The 24,557-nt window shown below is 31.2% G+C and overlaps 1 protein-coding gene across 1 annotated transcript in view; it reads right to left on the reverse strand.

Moving 5' to 3' along the window:
- Positions 1–6,761: 6,761 nt before the first annotated feature.
- Positions 6,762–24,557, reverse strand: part of LOC111642508 (tight junction protein ZO-1-like) — a 29,725-nt gene continuing 11,929 nt past the window's right edge. The window contains exons 2-4 of the mRNA XM_023388859.1: positions 14,614–14,816; positions 14,387–14,530; positions 6,762–6,974 (exon numbers count right to left, since the gene is read on the reverse strand). Of these exons, the coding sequence (XP_023244627.1) occupies positions 6,871–6,974; positions 14,387–14,530; positions 14,614–14,816 (451 nt within the window). The 3' untranslated portion in view covers positions 6,762–6,870. The remainder of the gene's footprint in view (positions 6,975–14,386; positions 14,531–14,613; positions 14,817–24,557) is intronic.

Raw genomic sequence — 24,557 nt, forward strand, 5'->3', positions numbered from 1 at the left:
CTACAGAATTTGCTGTAGAATATGCACAATGAGAAGCCAACTAGAATCTTTAATGTGACAAGAATTATGAAAAGATATTTTCTATTACTACCACTCTAAACTGGATATACTCAAATTAAAATTATAAACTCTAAAATCTTATGATCTGGCAATTTTTTAAAATACGTGCAAATGTTTTCACTTATGTTGAAATTGGCATCGTCAGGAAAATGATCAAACTTCATTTCCTGGACTTTGCACTTTCCCCATCCAAAGGACGTATAACTACTCGGGTTTATAGAAAACCTATACACCACCTGACCTTCATCCCATCCTCATCCCATGATCCATTCACCTTTAAGATAACTAGGTTCAGGGTCTTCATCCATTTATCAGACATATATGACAGAGATAGAGAGCTCCTAATGATCTTCTGGTATGCAACTCAGCATGGCTACTTCCCACAGACTATTAAAGGTTTTATATGTCGTCTTTCCTCTACCATTTTTGCCTCACTGAAAATTCACACCCAGGACACAGTTTATAGGACCATCACTTATGACAGGAAGCTAGCCTCCCTTTACAAAGAAATATCCAAGAAAAATAACCAGTTATTTTGACTTTATTCCTCCCTCCTCCGCAATGCTAAAGACCATTCGGACATGCACCTCCAACCAGGCATCTACACTATCTCCCATCAACAATCATAGATCCAGCCACCACTTAGAATACATAAATGCTACAATGTGCCTTTTAAACACTCAAGGAACATCAGACTTCTATCACGAAAGGATTGGCAAACACTGCATTAGCTATCTACACCTCTGACCATAACATGGATGTGGGATTTGGCAGTACATAGCTCTTTCAGGCAACACTTTCTCAAACATCTTTAGAGCAGATGAAAATATAGTAGACACCCGCAATAACACTGCTATTAATTTTCTTGAGGTTGATGCCTTCCCCATAGCGTGGAAGTCTTTCTTTGAACTGTAAATCTTACTATCCTCCCCTTTCACCTTTCATCTCACATCATCTCCCCTCTGCATAAGTGTATGGCATTGTTTCAGCAGCTGGAGATTTGTTTGCCTGACGATGCCTGTTCAACATGGGCAAAAATGTTTGCATGTATTTAAAAAAATTGTTGGATTATGGAGTTTTAGAATTTTTAATTTTAAGATGTATTCTAAAGAATTAATATGCTAAGGGAGGAAATTCTTAATAAATGAAGTTAGTAGGTGTCTTTTTGAATAAATAATTCAAAAAATTCAAATTATAAAAATTTGAAAACCTTGAATTTAAAGACATTCTATGAAAGTGTTGGATGTATGGTACTTTTAGAGAATGATACAATAGTGTAGAGAATATCAACAGAAATGACATTGAAGTGTCTAAATATGACTAAACCTAACATTCCAAAATAGAAATAGAGAAATTTTGAAAAATTAAACTGGCTTCCTATTTTAATCACAATTTAAGATGATTCATCAGTAAACACTACTACACCATGTCAAGATATAGTTAATAGCATACCCAGAACTAATAACTGGTGTGCACAGAAACAAAAGACCAACACAATTGTTTTCAAACTCCCCAGAGTTGTTGTTAATTCTTCTGGCGTTATAACAAACACCTGATGGAATGTCATAAAAGCTTTTTTGGAATACAAAATTAGAACAAGCTTTCAAATTAAAAGTACAAAAATTTAAAAACCCACATCATGCCTGCACACTCAGTAGCCCAACTGAGACACAACAAAGGTTTAACAGTGTTGTCAATCAACGCTTATCGGGCCATTGACAAAACCATATTTTCTTTGTAATTTATGCACACTGATGCAAAATTAGATTTAAATATCTGCACCGTCTCCAACTATCTGAGGTGTTCCGTGGGGGCAAAGGAGGATGAGTTTGGCCCAGTTGAAGTCCGCTCCAATATCAGGATCTACAGTGTATGTAGAGAGGGTTATGGTAGTTCTCGCATGTTGTATATCAGCGAGATGCTCTTGTAACCTGATCCCATGGAGTGCTTAGTTGACCCAATATATACCAGGTCCCTATTGCTTCTGTTGTCTCTAATGGGGACACTATATACACTAGGGAGTCTGTTTGGTTTGGGAGGATCCTTCCCATTACGAAGCATGTTAAAAATAGTCATTCACCTCCTGAAAGCGATACAAATCCGACATTTCTTGGCAATTTCGGAATACAATGATCTTAAGTATGGGTTAAAGGTAATAGGGGCCCGTTCCACATCAATTTGGTTATCTCTCAGCAAGTCCACAATGGGGGTGAATCCTACGTGTGTCCGGTGATGATGTTCAATCAGCCCATGTATAATGTTGTGGTAACCTTGTGCAATAGGAACCTGATATACATTGGGTCAACTAAGTGCTCCATGGGATCAGGCTACAAGAGCATCTCGCTGATATACAACATGCGAGAACTACCACAACCCTCTCTACATACACTGCAGATCCTGATATTGTAGTGGATTTCAACTGGGCCAAACTCATCCTCGCTTTGCCCCCACGGAACACCTCAGATAGTTGGAGGCCGTGCAGATATTTAAATCTAATTTTGCATCAGTGTGCATAAATTACAAAGAGAATATGGTTTTGTCGATGGCCTGGCAAGCATTGATTGACAACACTGTTTAACCTTTGTTGTGTCTCAGTTGGGCTACTGAGTGTGCAGGCATGATGTGGGTTTTTAAATTTTTGTGCTTGTAATTTGAAAGCTTGTTCGAATTTTGTACAGTAGCGTCTCTAAAACTCGGCCTAATGTGGACCGAAGGGTGGCCGAGTTTGTGAAAATGCCAGGTTATCGGGAATGGGGTTAAAAAAATAAGTATGAGTGTACTGTACTTGTATGTATTGTTTACTTGAGAATACAACAGAGACTAAACTGCCCAAATACTCTTAAACAAAGGAAAAGTACGTCCTTTATGAAGGCATAGAGCCTTTACTACATGAAAATGAAAATTAATGAATACACTGTGTACAGTAATTTACCTGATAAGACAGACCTCAGAAAAATACTTTATGAGGCATAAAGCTGTCTATAATGAAAATTTTAATTAATTAACTAAGGATTTTTTTTGCCCTGCCAGGGTGTGGCCGAGTTATCCGGACTGCCGGGTTATCGAGTGTCGAGTTTTCGAGACTACTGTATTCCAAAAAAAGCTTTTATGATGTTCCATCAGGTGTTTGTTATAATGCCAAAAAGAATTAAGAAGTCTAGTGGAGTTTGAAAATGTTTGTGTTGGTTTTTTGTTTTTGTGCACACCAGTTATTAGTTCTGGGTATGTTGTTAAGATTCATCAGGAGGAAAATTTAGATAGATGTGAAAAATCTGGAATCTTTTGCAATGGAACCTGGTATATGTGCCAGAGAATGCTTCAAATGTTATTTACTAGTTTTACTTAATTTTTGGAAATTGTTAGTGTCTTGGCACAATGTTTTTTGGAAGGTTTTATTAGTAAAAGTTTAAGAATTGCTTTAACTAATAATTTAAATTTGGATACTATTGTAGTTGTGTTATTTATTATAGTTGTGTTATCTATTATAGTTGTGTTGGAATACTTTTTGAGGAGGAGGAGGACAAACATATAAAATGGAGAGAAACAAAAGTATAATGGAAGTAATTTAAAAATAATTTGCTATTTAATCTAGAAAATTGTAATATATTATGAAGATAGCTTTCAGAAAGATGTTATTGTTTATCATGATAGAATCAAATCTAATTGAGATTTATTACCCCTGATCAATTAAAAACTTACGAGGGAAAGGTCAATGGTTAAACATGCTACAGGAGAATATAGCTTTAAAATTGGTTTCATATTTGAAATTCAAGAAATTTAAGATATTCAAGTAATATGCCAGGAAGTTTGGAATGCTGTGGCAGGGATTATAGGGGGAATACTGCCAAATTTATGAAATAAGGAAAAAACAATCCCCCTGGGACTGGAGATGTCCAGATCTAAAAGAGATTTTTTCTCAGGTAAACTTGATGGCAGAGTATACACTTGCGAGGCAATGTTCTAATGCTAGAAATGCGTCTTCCATGTCCTGCTATGCCAAAAGGATGTCATCCACGTACCTCAATATAATAATGGGTAAGATATCGTAAGCGAGGAACCAAAAATCCTGTGTTTGACATGCCTCATGACCAACTCTGCTAATACAGCAGACAACGGCAAACCCATTGGGACACTCTATTTTTGTATGTATATCTTCCCATTGAAGTGAAAGTAATTATGCTCAGTGATGAAGCAAAGCTTCATGTATCTCCAGAACTTGTTGTGCAGTGAAGCCTTCCTTAATAAGCAATGAATTGTCATGACTGCCTCAAAGTGAGGTACTCTTAGTAGCAAGTCATGACAATTCATGGGATATAACACAATGACATCCATTTTATAAAAGCTGTATGTACAGTACTTGGGGGCAAAACATCAAGCATTGCAGATATTGCTGCCTTAGCCACAATGGATTAGGTGTGACACAAGAGGAAGGGGGAAGAAGCCCACCAAGCAGCTTAGCAAGTGCTGTTTCAAGGTAGTAGGGGGGTGGGACCTCTTGTTGACCAGTGGTCTCAAGGGCCAGTCTGCTTTGTGCATCTTAGCCTCAAAGAATAGCCTGGGGAATGCGACATTGGTGGGGGTCTAAGTCCCAAAAGACCTGCAGTTATATCCGGAAGACACACTATTTTCTTTGTCTTCCTTAAAACAGCTGGAGTTGGATCCCCATAAGAACAAGGTGTGTGTTCTTATGGGAGGATTGAATATTCTTTTATATGTGACTGGTTCAGGAAGTCCGTAGTCCTGTGAAGAATGTCCTCTTCCTTGCACAACACAAACCTTTTATCCTTGTCCGATATTTAGAGTTTTGTATTGGCAACAGACAAGTAACGACTTACAGATCAATCAGTCACTCAATTTTTGGCACCACTTGAAGGTTGCCTCACAGACAATTGTTGAGATATCTGAGAGCTCCATTTGTGGGAACTTGGTTGCCACTTGGCAGTTCTTGAGCACTACCAGAGACAACAGAACTAATTCCAAGACACCCATGCCTTGAGGCAGGGGAATATACTTAGGTCCCCACTGCAACATCTTGGAAACTGGAAGGAATAGGCTTCCCTGTGTAGTTGTAGGATGGGACTGGCAGCACCACATTGTGTTGTTTGTGTATAGAACTAAGGAGCCACTGGAATTTCTTGTTCAGTTTAGTCCTTATTGAGCAAAACCTGAAGCAACAATGAGTAATTTTTCAAGTTGGTCATAGAGAGAACCCAGGTCACAGAATTTGGAAAAATGTAGGTGGGCCATATATAACTTCAACATTCGTCAGACATATGTGTTTGTTTCTGATTAACTTTGAGAGGAGAGATTTTTCCACATCCCATAGCGCACTATATAGATACAAAGGAAATGCATTGTACTTGATAGTAATACACTTGGGTATCATCACATTATGTCCTCTACACTTCAACAGAAAAACCATCTGGGCATGTAACTTATGCCACAACTTTTCTAGTTTCAACATGGAATAGAACATTGTTTTCTAGTACTCATCTTGTAAAGTAACATAAACACTTATGGTGCCAACAATTGTACTGACACTAGGAGAAAAACTTATATAAAAGATGTTAAGGAATATTTTATTTTCTTGCAAGCGCTTTTGATGCAGCTATGAACATCGTCTTCAGTCGGAAAAGGAATCGAACAGGTTTTAAATTAAAAACAGGAACTGCATTAACCATTTAGAATATAAACAACTTTTAGAACAAAAAGTTTTAAAACTTAAATATGAAAATTGCGTAACATGTACATGTATGCATTTTAATATGCAGAGAAGATGGAGAAATGCAGTTAATTATAATGGTCATAGAGGATGATTTGGATCAGCTTGTATAAGCTATTAAATTCCAGGCAGCTTGAAGATGGGGGAGTTGCATGGGAACAATAACATGGTGAATAATAAACATGGACAATAATTATGGATTTGATGTTTCAATATTCAAAAGAAAAGAACATCTCATGCAACCAATTATAAAAAAGTTAACATAACTGAATCACCCATTATGATGAATTTTGTAAATGTACAGTAAGTTATTTAATGATAAAATAACCATTGTGTACCTAACAGAGAGATGTGTTAATTAGTGATGAGGGTTATAGTCAAGAATGGATCACATTTCTTCAAAAATTGTCACTCAATTATGCAAGTAGATATTTGTTTATTTGTAGGAATAAGAAAATGTACTTGAAGGTGATTTCTCGGAAGGACTTTGTATATGAAACTGGCTCCTATTAGGCTAAAAGTGTTTAGGAAGAAAATCTGAAAAATTTTATGGAGCAAACCTGTTGGACAGGCACAAATAAAAAATTTGACATTAAGTATGACTGTCAAATATAATTTGAATTTGTATTTTGGAGACATACTTTCCATGGAGTAGATGAAAAACATGGACCATAACCTGTATATATTCCATAGTATTTTCAATTTTATATATCAGAACAGATTAAAATATGAATTAGTTACAATACAGTACTGTATTGTAACTAATTCCATAACAGAAATAATAACAGAAATGTGTAGCCCATACAGAGTCAAGTCAATACTGTGGCATAAAAGTTTTCTGTATAACAACAATGTAAATATATATGTTATATACTGTATTTTGTTTAATAAATACAATAAATTCAAATAGTTCATATTTATTTTATTGATATATACAATAAAATTCAGAAATTAAGTGATAAAAATATATTATCTGCTGTAATTACTATATTTTTAGATTCTGACTAGTATTTATTTTCTGATAACAAGTGAAACATTTTACATATGAATACATGATTATAAAAACTGTACAAATTTACAAGTTTTCTTCAAAAATGGTCCACTAAAACTGAAACATAACCATCTTGAATATAGCTCCGATCAATTTCACTCTTACTGTCTAATGATATGTTTTGCCATTCTGATGGTTTCCCTAGAATTAATATATAATAAGTTAAAACTGGAAATTATTCATTGTTTTCAATATAATTTAAAGATATTTAAAATATAATCATACTTTAAGAATTTAAACTGGAAAAATTCACTATGTTCGCAAATTAATCTTTATTTCCAGCAACTAAACAACCAAAATGACAAATATTTTCGAGTAGTTTAACTTCCCTGCCTCAGATTTGTTACACTAATATTCTATTTAGAATATTCTTTTCATATTGTTCTATAACATTTCAGTTTAATTGTTTGGTTGCTGGAAATAAAGAAAAAATAATTTGTGAACTTAGAATCATATCATTGACTTTCTTTCTTTCTTTCTCTCTCTCTCTTTTTTTTTTTTTCTAATTTTTTATTTTAAAATTCATTTTATATTGAAATGTGAACAAAGTTAACTACACAATATTGACAATGTTAATTTTGTTTAAATTAAATTTTTTCATAGATGAAACAGAAAGCAGAGTATCATAAAAGCAAATAAGTGTAATAATTACTAAAATATCAATAGTGATCAACAATTTTAACATGTTTTGAATTTAGATTATGTATATGTAAGCAAACTTATTTACAGTAAAGTTCATCAAGTAATAGATTTTTGAAATGCAAATATTAGATGATGATAATTGATTTAAATATTAATGATTATCATCTAATAAACATCAATACAAACAAATAGGAAAAGTTTTCCTACAAGTTTGTGTATGTAGAATTTAGAAAGAAAATATTATTATTATTTAATAGTGTAAATTTATTAAAATTTAAAACTTCAAAAATATATTTTAACTCAAAAACTTTGAAATAAATTAGTCTATTATTTATGGAAAAATTCAATCTTTTATGTTTTAGATTTTAGTTCTGAACTTAATAGATATTTATGAAAATAATAAACCAAATTTTCCTTTTTTTTTTTTTTTTAAACTTCCTGGTCCATGAATACCAGGAAGATTTTTTATAAAAGATTCATTATAATTATCTCTTCCACTCAGTTATGGTTATCTTTTACTATAATTGAGGGGGAAGAGATAAATCCTTCCATCCATGAAAGTTTTAAAGATCTGACTGTAATTCGAACTCATGCATTCCAAAAACAGTGGGCTACTTTAATGATCTCAGCCATCTGTCTAGTAAAATTTAATAATTAGTGATGATGAGAAATAAATCTTAAATATTCTTTTACTCAACCTTTGACTTAACAGACAATAAAAAAATTAATGATCATTTTTTTTTTTTTTAGTTTTTAACTCTTCTTTCTATGACAACCATACTGCTGAGGTGGTTTAGGCATTGTTAGATCTCCCTGGGAACTTGGGACCAAATCTAGGCCACCCCAGGAATTTTTTGGAAATGGTCTGTCTCAGACATGTTGGGCCCATTTATCACCATCCAGCTGCCTCATTGTGGGTCTGGACAAACCAACAATGAGTATGATTAAAAAGGCCCTCTTAATGCTTACAGGTCAAAATCAAAAATGATAAAAAAAAAAAAATCTTCACCTTGTGAATGTTAAAAATAGTGATGTAACGAATATTCGGTTACTATTCAGTATTCGGCCTATTTTTCGCTATTCGGCCGAATACTGAATATTTAATCACTATTCAGCCAAATACCTAAAAAGAGGAGTAAGAAATAACAAAAACACAGTAAATTAATCATTTTGGTATTTAGATTTAATGTTATCGGGTTAGTGTTGTTTGTTTATATTTATTTATAACTTATAACATGCACAAAATAAAAAAGAAAATAATATTAGTCACATGTATTCACAATTTATAATTACAAAGATCAGCACATGTACACACCTATTCGTTTGAGAATCGTCGCACATCTGAGGGTTTGACCCTGCCTATTCTTCTTTTTAAGCGCTTGTCTTTCCTCTTCTCTTTCTCTTTCCTCTATCACTCTAGTTCACATATGCCTATGCATACATCATAATACGCGCTCACGATACTTTTGATTTGTCACTTTTCTGTCGTGGATTTCCAATTTTACAATTACGTGACTCATAGCCTGGTGATAACGGAGAAAAGAGACAGATAGGACATTGGAATAAGTCACAGTTATGATTTCACAAATTCGAGACAGCTTGGTAGCCTGAACGGCCCCAGGCTTTTGCCCGTGCACGCTAAGTGACTTTCATTACAAGCATTTAGCTTTCTGAAGTCTATGACAACAATTGTTTGGCATTGATGACTGCGAATTTTGCACCAATAAGCTGCCTCCACTTGTTCAATTATGTTATCAACTCAATTTCGTATTTATTTTCACATTGTCACTTCGCGGTCCTTCTCTGTTCTTTTTCCGTTATTTACACGTGTAGGTCATTTCATTGTTATCTATATTTTATATCATCATTTGTCACATATTGCCATGATGCTCGTGTCTGTCTGCTACAACTGTCAAGAATTAACACAGTTGGCGAAGTGTAGTGACAGCGGGCCAATAGAGAACAGGGTCCTCGCCATAATGCGGTTTGTGCACCAATTTTCGTTTGTGCGTTCATCAAGCCGAATATTCGATATTTGGCCTGAATACTATTCGTTGCAACACTAGTTAAAAACTTATTTTTATCCATACTCATCATGGGTTTGGCCAGGCCCAGTGGGGATGTGTGGGCTATGAAGAATGATGTCTGATATATTCAGAACAAATTGCCCATAATTTCTAAGGCTACCAATTTTGGCTGAAAACCAGGTCTTCAGTTTGAATGTTTTTTCCACCATGGCCATCTGGTTGTCATATTGACTATATCATAAGCTCAGTCTTTTTGTGATATAAATAGTTTAATAATAATTCAAAATGTTCTATATAACATATTTTCAAACGATTTAATCTAGAATGTAATTTCCATTAACAATTAGAGAAAATCCCACATATCACATTTAAAAATCATTATAAGAAAAAAAGAAAATAAATTTCCATCTTTTTCTCACTCTGATTATAAAAACTACAAAGAGTAAATTGTACTAGCTTTTATAGAAACAAGTATCAGAATTAATTTTATACATGTTCTGTATGCAAGATATGAGACTTAATTTTTAAAATTTTCAATCATCAATTTTATATAACAAAAAAAAGAAAAATACTAATTAAACTGTTGAATGGCCAAGACAATTAAAGTATCAATCCACCACTTTCGAAAATCCAAGATCAAACTCTGTTTTTACTTAACACATTATTTGCAATAGTAATATCTTCACTACTGCTATTGCAAACATTAATTTACTTTAGCTTGCTTAAGTAATCAGTTCAGATTGTTTGATGAAAACAATTATACAAAAGTTTATAGATGTACTTTGCTGATTTAGTTGTAGTGAACACAAATATTGTAATCACTCTGTAAATAACAGTGTGTAATAAAATTATTTTCTTCCTTTATTGTTTTTTCTAACTGTTCACTGGAAGTTGATTTCTGAATAGATCTCATAAAAACTGAGCGATCAAGGTGATTAAGGTGTCAGTTTACCATACCGAGAAACCAGGTTTCAGTCTGGTTGAATCAAGTTATGATACTTTTATTATTATTAAAAAATCTTTAAATATTTTTGTTATCTTTTGGTATTTAATAAATGTTTAAATATTAATATTAAAGTTAATCAAAATGTTTAATAAAAAAATGAACCTATATATTGATAGTACTATACAACTTAACTTTGCAAATTTTTGGGCAATATATTTAAATATTTACTATTATGTTGTCTGGATGATGATAAATCTTGACTATATTAAATATATTTCCAGTCTTAACATATACATAAAATATATTTATCAATTAAGTATATATTTTTTCTTTTATTATTGAACACAGATTTGAACACAATCATTTGGAAACAATACACACTATTTTCATGTGGATAATCTGTAGTAGCATATAACTCACAAGTTTCAAAAATTGCTAGAACTGAGATAAAGCCTTTTGCATAACCCTCAATAATTTATATTCTACACCTCCAAAGAGATGTTAAAAAGTATAGTACATCAGATGCAGTTTAGAAGGTACAGTCTCAAATATTGTTTATACTCTTGAAAAAATTCCTTTTCATTTCTGTTAGCAATTTTATTATAGATGTAATTATGAAATAAAATGAAACAGAAGAAATGGTAAAAACAGGAATATTTGAGAAGAAACCTCTTAAACTGTCTATCAGAATGTTTGCTGATATTAACTAATGCTAACCCAATAGCATATCTGATAATATTTTTTATTACCAGATATGATAGAAAATATATGGTGAGAGATATGGTGAGTTTGAACAAAAAAGTGGATAAGTCTATCAGAATAAATCAGAAATTGATAAAAATCAACAAATAAATTTTTTATGCTATAAATCTACATCTGATTTCAAATTGACTTTTTATAGATAACTTATGAGTAATATACATGAATGCATTTGAAGCTAGAACTACTTAAAATGACTAAGACAAAACCTTTCACACTTTGTTTCTAGCAGTTTAATCACTAAGTACAAATGTTCTTGGCTGTTTTGAATGGCCTTTTTCAGGTGCAATGAGGTCGGTTGAAATGTCGGTTAGCAGATATTCAAACGGCATCACTGTTTACGTAGGTTTCTTCTTACTAGTGATGTCATTGTTGATAACAAAGTTTAGACTGCTAACCGACATTCCAACCGACCTCATTGTACCAGAAGAAGTCCATTCAAAACAGCCAAAAACGTTTGTACTTAGTGGTTAAACTGCTAGAAACAAAGTGTGAAAGGTTTTATCTTAGTCAATATACATGAAAATATGGTATTTGCTAATTGAATAAAAATATATACAATGGAACCTAGTTAACTCAAATTGGTTGGAAAAAGAATTTGGACTTCAAGTTGAAAAGTTCTGAGTTATGGAAGTTTGACTAAAAATCAGAATTTTGTGCATTGGTTTATTGGTATTATTGGTGACTCATAATAAACTATCCATATATTTTTGTGGTTTTTATTGCATAGGTTTACATTGACACAATGATTCTATCAGTGTTGTTAAGAAACTTCAAAATGACTGAATGATTAAGTAAGTTGCTGAGAAATGGTTTAGTAAGGATTTATTTAAGTTGCAATATTTTATGCCTAGAATTCATCTTTTTACTTTCCTAGCTCTGTTATATATAATAGAGGAAAGTATGGCAATCAGTCAAAAAAACGATCCCCCCAAGATTTTTACATTTTTGGACTCGGGATCTTTAAACGTAAAGAAATGCAAAAAAATTTAAGGGTTTTTTCTGTATGTTGGGACATTAGTCTGTGTGCATATGGCACAATTTTGTTCAACCCTGTTTGAAGCATAATAGCTCTTGTGCTTTTTGTTGAAAATTTCTGAAATTTTGTAGGTAGATTTGTGTATTAGGGGGATTGATGCTATTAAATTTTGGTGATTAAAGGTTGAGTGGACAGGAAGACAAAGGGGATCATGTCATATCTCAAGAAGGATCAGACAATGAGAATTTTACACATTAGCATTTACAGTTTTTTTTATAAAACCCATCCCTACCCTCAAAATTAAGTTTTGTACCATTTTATAATAATTAAAAATATTAAGAGTTTTTTTTTTAATAAGATATAACAGATGGTGCCACCAAATGCTGGGAAAGTTAAGCATCTCGCTGGATTTTTTATATTTTTATCACAAATATACCATTCTTTATGAATGTTATATTTTTGAAAATTTACCACAAAGGTTAAAATTTTTATGTAGAATTGGACTATAATTGATTTTTTTAAATTAATTTATCAAAAATCTATTTATTTATTACATCAACAAGTCAGAGAAACCATCAGCAATCAAATAAATGCAGATTCGAATGGAAGTTATAGTACAGTAATACCCCAAACTTACACGATAGGTGGGACCGAGCGATAACTGCGTAAGTCGGAGTATAATTTCGCATATAAATACATACAAATAATTTTTAATTGGGGCTGGAGACTAAAGAAAACAATAATTTAGAAAAAAATGTTTAATATTAAAAATCTTAGATAATACATATGTATAACAAATTATATTATTATACAATTTTTCACATTTACTTGATTATCACACTATAATTTTAACATTGTTTCCATCTCAGCGATAATACCATAACATTTACGAATGATGCTTGAATTTAAAGATTGAGCATTTTTTACAGCTTCGAGAATTTTTTCTTTACCTTTTATAATTGTTTTGACCGTCAATTCCGGTAGATCAAACTTCTTTGCCAATTCACAAATTTTCATTTTTGTATCCAAGTCTTTAATAATGTTAACTTTACATTCCAAAGATAAAGTTTTTCTTTTCTTATTTGATGCAGAAAAATCAGTTTTACTTCGTTTGGATGACATAGTAGAGCCTCTTGAGTCTCCGTAGATATAACAAACACAGAAATAAATAAAAATAAATTGTAGCTATATGTCGATTCCACGTGACACGTCTGAACAAGAAGCTGAACAACAGTGTGGGGGAATGAGTAATCAAGAGTTGCCTGGCGCTCAAACAAAAGAGGAATCGACGAGATTTGAAAATCGCGTAACTCCGGGTTCGCGTAAGTTGAGGTATTACTGTATCTAGGTCACACATGCTGTCTGGAAGCCCCCATCTCCTGCCCACTATCACATTACATGATGTTTATTTTTAGTTGTATGTAATTTTTGCATTTTATAGAAAGTTTCTGATTAGTTTATTTGATAGATGAACATTAATTATTTTATTTATATTAAATATTAAAAGTCTGGAAAGTTTATGAAAATACTGTATCAAAAACCCAATTAATTTGAGTTAAACAGTTTGATGAATTTAAGTTAACCAATTTGATTTAACATGTAAATCCCTATGTTAGACTATTGGGGAAGAAAATGATTGAGGAAATGCAAGATCAAGTTAACCAGGTTCCACTATATATACTGTATATGTATATATTTATTTATTTAAATAAACTGATACTGAATTTTATTAAAATTAATGAAAAAATCAATAAATCAATCTGCAATCATTAAAATGTTGCATAAAACTTTAAAGTAATAAAAAAAAATTAGGAATTTTTTTGACTGAAAAAATTATTATTTTTGATTATTTGTTATATTATCATTTAAATATATTTCTCAAATTAAATTTTTGTAATATCTGTATTTGCTTAAGTTCTTTTAAGTATTAGAAATAATTATTTTTGACTGTAGGTGCATTTTTATCACAAATAGAAAATAAAATGCATCTACATTTGAAAAATAGCTACACAATAATTCAAATTTAATTATATTGTTAGAATTGTTATAATATTTAAATATTTATAAAATTTATTATGAAATAGTAAAATCTTTCATATGAGGCCTAATATCATTGAAATTTTGTAAATATTGACATTTAATTTATTTGAAACATTAAAAAAAACATGCATTTAAATTACTAATAGTTATAACTGTTTACCATTTGGAGCATCACTTGACTTTAAAGCAAAAGACCAATTATGTGGATGAATAGAAACACAATGAGGCAATCTTAATTCCACTGGTAAAGCAAATTTCAGTCCTGGAGGTCCACATAGTACTAAAGGACTTAGTAATGTTTCACCTTAAGAGAAACATTTTCCAGAAAGATTATCCAAATATCAAAAATATTACTTATTTTGTAGAGGTAATGTTTTTATTGAATACCTTTTTCTCTATCAAGAGGTGGTAACATATTATCATCTTGACAAACTTTAAAATAGATTTCAGTAGGACTAGGAAGAGCCCCTGGAGGAATCATTATACTCACACCAGTTTCATCAGATGTTAGTTTACCCCCAGCTTGCCCAAATATACCTCTAGCCATGGCAACAACATTGTGATTGTCATTAGGCATTGGCACATGATATCTATAGAAAGGAATTATTAAATTAGTTAAAGCACCAAAGAAGTTTTCAAGATATTAATAGATTAATGAATTTTCAAGAATATATTATAACAATAGTATATATTAATATTGTTAATATCCAGAATATTAACAATAGTATATATTGATATTGTCAATATCTGGATATATTGATATTGTCAATATTGTTAATATTCTGGATATTGTTAATATCCAGAATATTAACAATAGTATATATTGATATTGTCAATATCCAGAACTTACTCTCTTAAAAGATTCTCTGTATTAGAACATTAATCAAAATGATTGTGTGTGTGAAATAAAGTTATAACTTAAATTCTTACCACTTTTAATTTTCTTGCAAACAACCCAATATGAATTACCAATTAACATAAATAAAACTTCTGAATTTATTCAGTTGTCCAAGCCATTCAGAATAAATGATATTTTCTTCATTATGTGATTTGTTAGAGTTTTGATACTGATCCTGTCCTATATTATCAATGTTTCATTGAAGTACTATACCATCTTTAACTCTAAAGAATAAATTTACAAGCTAGTGCATATCATCACATTTACTTATGGTTTTTCACTAATAAAACGTGGAAGGTTTGAATGTTTTAAGTGTAAATAGAGACTTTAAAACAAGCTAATATTTAGAAATAGATTTTACTTACCTAGGAATGTTAAGGAACAATACTGAATGGACTTTAAGTTCTTTTAAACGAGGAGTCAAGTCTTGATCGTCACACTAAAATTATTAAAATAGTAAGAATTTCTTTTAGCTAAATTTTTAAACCCCACAATATTAAATGTCATTAGCTATACCTCTAATGTTACGCAGGAACACAAATCCTTCCATTTTCTCTGCAACAGATCTTTTCCACCTGCCTGACCGTAGAACATTTTGTTCCTAAGTCGACTGTTAAANATTTGTGTGATATATATAAAAATGTTTATTAAATAACAATTAACTATGCTAAATGTTCAATATTTCTTTTACAAATGGACTAAAATATAAAAGTACTTATAACTGATAAAATTTTAACTAGCATAACAATTATAATTATCCAATATACTGAAACAATAGCCCAATTGGCCCAGTTTAGCAGTCCTGTCTTTGAAGAACAGTAAATGTGTACATGTGCAAATACCACTGTCATGAGAATCAGTTATAAAAGGCTGGATTTTGACTGTTAATCACTTGTGTGCTACAGATATTTGACTATCTGTATCAATGTAATTGCAAGTAAATTCATAACCTAACCCAACCTATGAGAGCCTACTGGCATGTTTTATGACAGTTTCATGTAGTTGACAGGGATAAAAAAATCCATAAAAATATTTGATACATATTGATCTTAATTTTATTCAAATCAAGCCACTCCATAGATGCCTTTGTTGAAAAGTTATTTTTAGCATAATGGACTTCTTATAGAGATTTAATGATAATCCATAATCCATAAGAGATTTAATGATAAACTCTCTTTGAGAGCAGAGCAGGAAAGTTCCCCTAGATGCACTTTCTGGATATACAAATATTATATCAAGGACAAATACTAAAGGTGTTTCAAAAGAATTTCTACAGCCCACTTTTTACCCCAATCTGTTTGCATATAAACTGGCTGCATTTTGGGCTCTACTTAAAAGAGCCTATATGCACTGTTCATTTACAAAAAATAGGAAGGAGGAGCTAAGTTTCATCTTGAAGTTAAGCAAACAGCATGTCTACTTGGCAGATCTAATTACGGCATTTGTTCTATGATAGAATCAACTGGCTGAATAGCACAACCACAACAGAAGACAGATCATAGTCATGGACAGGTCACATATCACAGGACCCTCTATTTCATCTGTAAAGAGATAGCCCAATGTGGTAACCTCAGCAGGGCTTCTTTTAAAAGCAATCCTGTCTTCTCAATGCTTAAAAAACTTAAAAAATGAAAAGGACCCAACAGAGAGAGATTACTTGCAAAGTGTCTATATCTATAGCATTCCAATTCACAATCAAAGGCTACACCATTCATATGAGTACAGTAGAACCCCTCTAATCCGTCACCTTTGGGACTGGGGGTATAGTCGGAACGCAAAAAAGGTCGGATTATCAGAAAAAAGTAAAATAAACAATCTTTCCTTTGTCCAGTCTTTATAGCACTGTTAATTTTTCATGTAATGAAAGAGTAACGTGTTTACGTTTCACTCCTGACATGTTGAAAACACACACAAAACTGTATACGTACTGTACACTCAATGTAAAACATATACTGTAACAAACACAATAATGCCACGGACGGTGAGTCACTGACGAGTCGGGACAAGTTTCTCAACTCCAACCACGGTCGGATTAACTGGAGTGACAGACTAGCTGAGGGCGTACTAGAGAGGTTCTACTGTATGTGAATGCAGGAACCTCAAAACAAGGATTAAGGATTATGAATCAGTCTCAAAAAACATATTTTCAACAGAGCATGAACTGCCTACACATTAGATAACAACATGCAAGTGGAGTTTGACAATGCATACACCATGGCTGATCTGCATTAACTAAAAAACTTACAAAGAGAGTCAAAATTTACAAGGCATTTAGGAGAGGAATAGCAATTAAGAAACTGGTTCATAAAACTTCTAGTCCTTTTTTCCTCAGGATTTTATTCTCTTATAGCTACTTTTTTTTTTGGCTATTTAATCAGACTTATTGACCATGATTTTTGAGAATTCAATCTTGTTGGCTTGCGTAATTCACTATAGTGGTATTTTTTGGTATTTGATATGTACAAGTCTCCATGCCCTTGAACTATGATTAAAAAATGTTCTATTCCAAGTTCTAATTTGTTGTTCTATTCTGTATTATTTCAGTTAAATCTGGCAATGTTCATTATATATGAAAGAAGACATTTGTTGCAGTAAATTTTTGTTATTTTTGCTAGTTATTGGTGTTTGTGAAGTGATTTATTTATGTATTATATTAATGTAGTATTTCCTCTAGTGACTTTATCGACAGAATTATTTAATATAAAACATATTTATTTTATAATTTAAATTTTATTTTTATTTCATTTACATTTAAGATATTTTCAGCTTTTTACAAAAAATTAAGTGAGTACCAGTACTTTTTTGTTAAATATTTTATTTTATTGATATTACTTAAAAGTCTTACTTATTTCAGCAAGTGAAAAAAGCTTACTTTTATGAAACAGCTGAATCTAAAAAGTAACACTTCTCAGTTAAGCAGAGTAGGCGTAACTTGATAGCTTTGCTGAATCGGCATTTAGTTTGTTTCTGATAGATATGATATCAGATCTCTAAGCAATGACTTTCTAAAATTCTGTTGTATCCCAATCAATGTCAGCATAAGAGGAAAGGAATTAGCAAACATTGCTGCTAGGTCACCCTTCCCATTTGGTCATCCAATGACTGTTGAAGAAACTAACCTTTAATCAGTCATCAAAAAAGATTAAGACATGTTTGTTCTACATATTTTGCCAATTAAGTCCACAATAAACTACATGAGATCAAGGCATTAATAGAAAATTGGACTTTGGATGAAGCATGTGATAAGAGATCCGAAGTCATACTTATGCAATCGAGAATCAGACACACTTAGCTGACTCATCAATACCTTCTGAAGGGTGAGGACTGTGTCACTGTGCTTTGTACATTAAACACCAATTGATAAAATGCTGTGAGTTGAATAATATTTGTATCCAGTATTTTGGCAATGGTGTGAATTTATTGGAAGTTTTAGGCCATTGGTCAAATTTGAATGTAATCAATTAACTTTTTAAGTCATCAATATGCTTAAAGCAATTTAACATCTTTTATTGTAAATAATATTCTGTATGGACATTGTTATTATTATTTTGTACTGTTTTGGGTTACTTATGTTTTGTTATTGTTAGTCATTTGTGCAGTTTTTGTTATTTTATTTGTTTGGATATTTTATAGTTAGAAACTATATCTAAATTTATTTGTTATTTGTATAGTATTTAATAATATATTTATTTCTTTACTGTTAACCTTATTTCTTGGCACAGTGTGGCCAAAATAGCTTTTGTTGACACAAGAGCCTACTAACTAATCAAGCAACCATATCTGATCTCATTGTGACCAAAGCACATTTTTTGTCTAGGTTTTTATTTTTGGGAGAGTATATGCTATATCAGGTTATAACATAAATTCCGTTTGATGTGCTGAAAACTCTAGAAAAAAATAAATCTTTCATAACAGTACAAGAACTTGCAAAAGAACTAGACATAAGTTGTTTTACTATTCAACAGCATTTGAAATAGCTGGAAAAAGTGCTGAATTTGGGAAAATGGGTTTCACATGAACTATTGCCAGCACAACTTGAACATTGCATTATTGTGTGCATTTTATTGTATGCATTGTATTCTCATCATTCCAAGCTCTGTTTTTGGATCAAATTATTACTGGAAATGAAAAATGAATACAACATAAGAATATATAAACATCTTCCAAAACCCAATTCATTACAATAAAGCCACACCAACATGCCATATATTATCAGGTTTTTTTAATAAATTATAATTATTAAATTATTATTGCTGGAATATAGCCCAACATTAAATGGCATGTTGATGTGGCTTTACAACATAAGAATATTAAATGTCATTGTCAATGGCTCAGACTCTGAGATAAAAGTTAGGTTTCATTCAAACTGCACAATGACAATGTTACTCAGTATTTATTGAGGTATGTAAGGTATATTACACTTTGAGTTTTGTGAAGGAATGAAACCATCACAGTGGCCCTGCAATTAAAACATCCAGCATTGGTCAATAGGTGATTTGTTCTATTTCATCAAGATAATGCCTGCCCACACACAGCTTTTATTACTTGTAAAAATTTGGAGAATATCATCTGGGAAAAAAAGGATACTTCTCTATATTTCCTAGATCTTGCTCATACAGATTACACTTATTTTGGAGCTTGCAAAATCACCTTGACGGGAAGAACTTTAATTCTCAAGATCTCTTTGATTCTAAACCAAGAGAACTTTTCCAACAGGGTATCAAAAAGTTGCCTGAAAGGTGGTAGGTATGAGGTTAAGTTGAATAAGGGACAATACATTGTGAATTGAAAAATAAACTTTTTGTAGAAAAGAAATTCATTAAATTTTCAATTTTTCAGACAGACTTTATGTTATTACCTGATGTTATGGTTTATTAATTTATCTGTAACAATATTCCTACAGTCTATTATGATCAAATTAATTTCTCCCAATTCCAAAACTTCAATTTTTGATTAGAATAAGAATTTCTTTTTTACATGTCCATTCCAATAATTAAATTTCAATTTTAATTTGCTGTATATGAAAATTAATCACTTCAGTAATTTGTTTAAATGAAAAAACTTCATTATTTTAAATTTCACAGAAATGCATTTTAGATATGTAAAAACAAACAACATCACTAAAACCCGATACATTATAAAACTACAAGCCAACCAATACCATATGTCATCAGGCTAGATAATGGCTACAATACTAATAAATTATCTGGGCTGATTCTTTTCTTCCAGTAGTTCTAAATTATTTAATTAAAAATTATAATTATTAAATTTATTAAGAGATGTGCCTAATGCCTCCCTCTTGTACCAAATTGTTTCATAATTTATTAGTATTATAGCTGTTGTCTAGCATTGGTTGGCTTGTAGAGATGCAAAAATTTTTTCAGTCTAATTTGTAACAAGCAATTACAGTATATATATTTACTAGCATAGTCCATAAAAAAATTTTCCATTAAATTTTGGTTTAAATTAAGTTAATATTTAAATGTGTATGATTGATTAAAAGAATCAATTAATGTACATTTAACTTATTTCTTGATCTTATGACCTTAAAAGATATCTATTAATTTTGAAAATTAAATCCAAATGATCATGTATAGAGATGATAAACTTAAGAAAATAAGAATATCAACAATAGATTCAGTTAATCATCATTTATTATTATTAAATTCATAAGAGTAAATTAGTTTGATTAATTGCTGAATCTTGTTTTAATTTTCACCGTCATTCACACTCATTGATCTTAAATGTAATGAGAGAATTGTTCTCTGCCATCCGTTTAGTATAAAAAATGAGTGTTTAATATCTGTTTTTATGTGTTTATGAGTTAACTGATTGAATTAATTGTTATTATTTCAGAGAAGTTATTCCATTATAAATACATGGAATGAATATATAATTTTTAACATTAGTTATTATTTTGTGATTAGTTTGATTTGTTTTTATCATAAATAATAATCTTAGTGGAAAATGTATAGCAATGATAGTTGAGTTTTTAAATGCAGTCAAACCCTGGGTTACGAATGCCCATTTACAAACAACATTTGAATGCCATATTTGTTCTGATTGCTGTACGATAACTCAATTTCTGAACAAGTTACTCGGAAGAGCCAGCCACCAATGATCAACTTCCTATGCTTCCTATGTTAAAGAAAGTCGACGGTCCAACCAATCAATGATAGGACTACCAATTAAGAAGTTAGTGGTGTCGAGATTGCTTCATGTCATGGTATGAATCTTTGCTTTTAAATTAAATTAGTCTTTTGATAACTAGCACTGAGTTCAGCATTAACACAATTTTTTTGTTATCTTGCAAGTACTTTTGACGAGTATAAGTTCATCATCCTCAGGCAAAAAAGAACAATTTGAAGAAATAGAACATGCAGTGTTCCAAGTAGAAAATGGAAAAAATTTTCTTGGCAATTTTTAAATTTAACGTTTGGTAATTCTGTTGGTAACGTGCAACAAGCTTTTGCAGGCATTCGAAAGTTCTTTACCAACAGAATTACCGAACATTAAATTTAAAAATTGCCAAGAAAATTTTTTCTGTTTTCTACTTGGAACACTCTGCATGTTCTATTTCTTCAAATTGTTCTTTTTTGCCTGAGGATGACGAACTTATATTCGTCAAAAGTACTTGCAAGATAAGAAAAAAATTGTGTTAACGCTGAACTCAGTGCTAGTTATCAAGAGACTACACAATTTTGGCATGAGTTTTTATTTATCTATTTCTTTAAATTAAATTAATTAATAAAATCTGTGTTAATTGGCATTCTCTTAATATAAATGGCATTTAAGAATTTGGTTAGATTTGGTTATATTTCATGCAGGCAATCAGAGTTGTGTCTCTATTTATAGCACTTCTTTGTAAAGTGTTAATTTCGGTTGGTGGTAACATATTGCTTTTAATATACATATATATAGAACAGATATAGATATTGTAGGTATTTTTATGGATGAAATACAGCAAAAAAAGGTTTTGTTTTGGGGGTCAGGAACAGATTAATTCATTTTTCATTGGTGTGTATAAAATCACTTTAATCCTTAATGGTTGATTTTCCCACAGCAGATCAACCATTAAGGATTAAAGTAATTTTATACACATCTATATCATACAGTATCCATGTTACATAGAAACCATTTTACATTAGTTTCTTATGGAAAAATTTGTTTTGGTTTTGGAACAAATCAGTTTCTGAATAACTTTTAGGAACAAATTACATTCATAAACTGGTTTGACTGTACCATAATAAGAAAATGTTACAAACATTATTACATAGTGAAATAAATACAATATATATTTCTTTTATATTCATTATATGTATATACTCTACATTGCAAGTATTTGTATGTTAACAATTACTAATGCCTTGTATTAATTCTCATGATATATTACTGCACAGCTACTATTATGATTCACCTCGCTAAAAATCAAAGAATCTTAAAATATAAGTCAGAAACATAAGTGTGTTTCAGATTTACATTTTACCTAATTGATTCTGATCTGATTTACATTTTAAGTATGAAAATATAATGTATTCACAATTAAGTATAAACAAGTTAAACATTGAAGTTTTCTTTGTGGGAAAAATACAGGGGTTGTTTCAGAGCTTAATAAATAGATAAATTTAATTTAATTTCACTTTAAAACCAGAGCTGCCTTCTTAAAACCACTTAAAACATATTTTGTGCTTGCCAGTAACTTTGTATTATGTAATTTTCCTATTCAAATACCATCAAACTGGTGGTCCAATAGAAAGAAAGGACTGTTGTAGAAGGGGTTGAAGTGATTTGACCAAAAGTAATTGTTGACATCCTCCTGGAAGATAGGATGCTCAATGACTATCAATTAATATCGGTCTACTATTAATATTTGAAAGGTAATCTGTGTTAGACAGGTTGTGATAGCCCTGCATGTGATCGAAGTTACTAACCTTAATGTCCGAAAGACTTCATATAAAACTTGTTTAAATAAAAATATCTTGTAAAAATTCTAGAATAATTCCTTTTATGTGATAATAGTGTTTAAATTTTGGCAACAGATTGTATTAACCATGTGAAAAGTATGTTGTTGTAAATATTGCATTTATAGAAAAATTATTGGGCTGCAATTTGAAAAAATTGTAGACCTTGCGATGTAAAATTGTATAAATTCTGACTGTCATCCCCTGTCTGTCTGTCCTTCCTTAATCTTGAGAAAGGAGTTAGATAGATGAAAGTCAAAATTAGATATGGAAAGCTTAGGGCAAGAAGCCCAGATTAGCTATAAATGAACTTCTGGTTTAGAATGGAAGTAATGTTATTTTTGTAAGAATCGGAACTTTATCATAAATTCCCATGGGAAAATATATCTAATCTTTTTATATTGTTTACAAAAACAGATGACACAAGTGATACTGTTGTGTTAGAAAGGGAAATCAACTTCCCTTCACAGGAGTTTATCACTAATCTTAACAAACATCTGGGTATCTGACCCCCCGGGTCCATACATCCTGTCTGTGGACATAAATCCATAAATTCTATTGGTCGAAATTGATGATAAAAGGGGCAATTTCCCATGATTCTAAGCAGTCCACTGAATTTGGAAAGTGCCATAAGAGATCTGCAGTCTTACCACGTAATTAATGGCAGTCCATAGAAATCTGACATTGCCATATTAGATGGGCAGTCCACATGAATTAGGAAAGTGCCAAAGTGGCAGCTGGTTTTTGTCTGAGAAGTAAGCATTTAGTTCCCTCACTCACATTTCCTCCTCAAGCCTTGTCCAAGAACATAGCCGACTCCATTCAACAAGAAGACCAACATCGAGACCTTCTTGATTGAAGATCTCGATGTTGGTCTTCTTGATGGTAGTATGTCTAAGTTGTTGTAAACTCTCTCTCTCATGCGATTAGATAAGGATCCAGTATCTCTTTATGTATTGATTATTATTTTCTTTTATATTTTGACCTCATTAAATTTTATAATCAATACGTACTGGAAGTAGAATAAGTTGAAAAATAAACTACACCGATATAAATCCAGCAAAATTTAATAAAATAAAAACATTTTCAATCGTTTTTCAACGATCATCTTCAGTTACCAAAAATAGAACATTAAATATAGAACATAAAATGCGTTCGAAATAAATACAAAAATAAAAATAAAAATTAACGGAAAACGCTCTAGTGGACGAACTAATGAAAAATTAACAAATAAAACATTTATTTGTTAATTTTTCATTAGTTTCATTAGTATTTATTTCGAACGCATTTTATGTTCTATATTTAATGTTCTATTTTTGGTAACTGAAGATGATCGTTGAAAAACGATTGAAAACGTTTTTATTTTATTAAATTTTGCTGGATTTATATCGGTGTAGTTTATTTTTCAACTCATTAAATTTTGTTTTGTTTTTTCAAATAGTCTCGCTCTTGAACTTGACTCTTCACCAAAG

The sequence above is a fragment of the Centruroides sculpturatus genome, unplaced genomic scaffold (assembly GCF_000671375.1).
Source record: "Centruroides sculpturatus isolate CEXI.00-Female unplaced genomic scaffold, Cexi_2.0 scaffold1700, whole genome shotgun sequence".
Lineage (NCBI taxonomy): Eukaryota > Metazoa > Arthropoda > Arachnida > Scorpiones > Buthidae > Centruroides > Centruroides sculpturatus.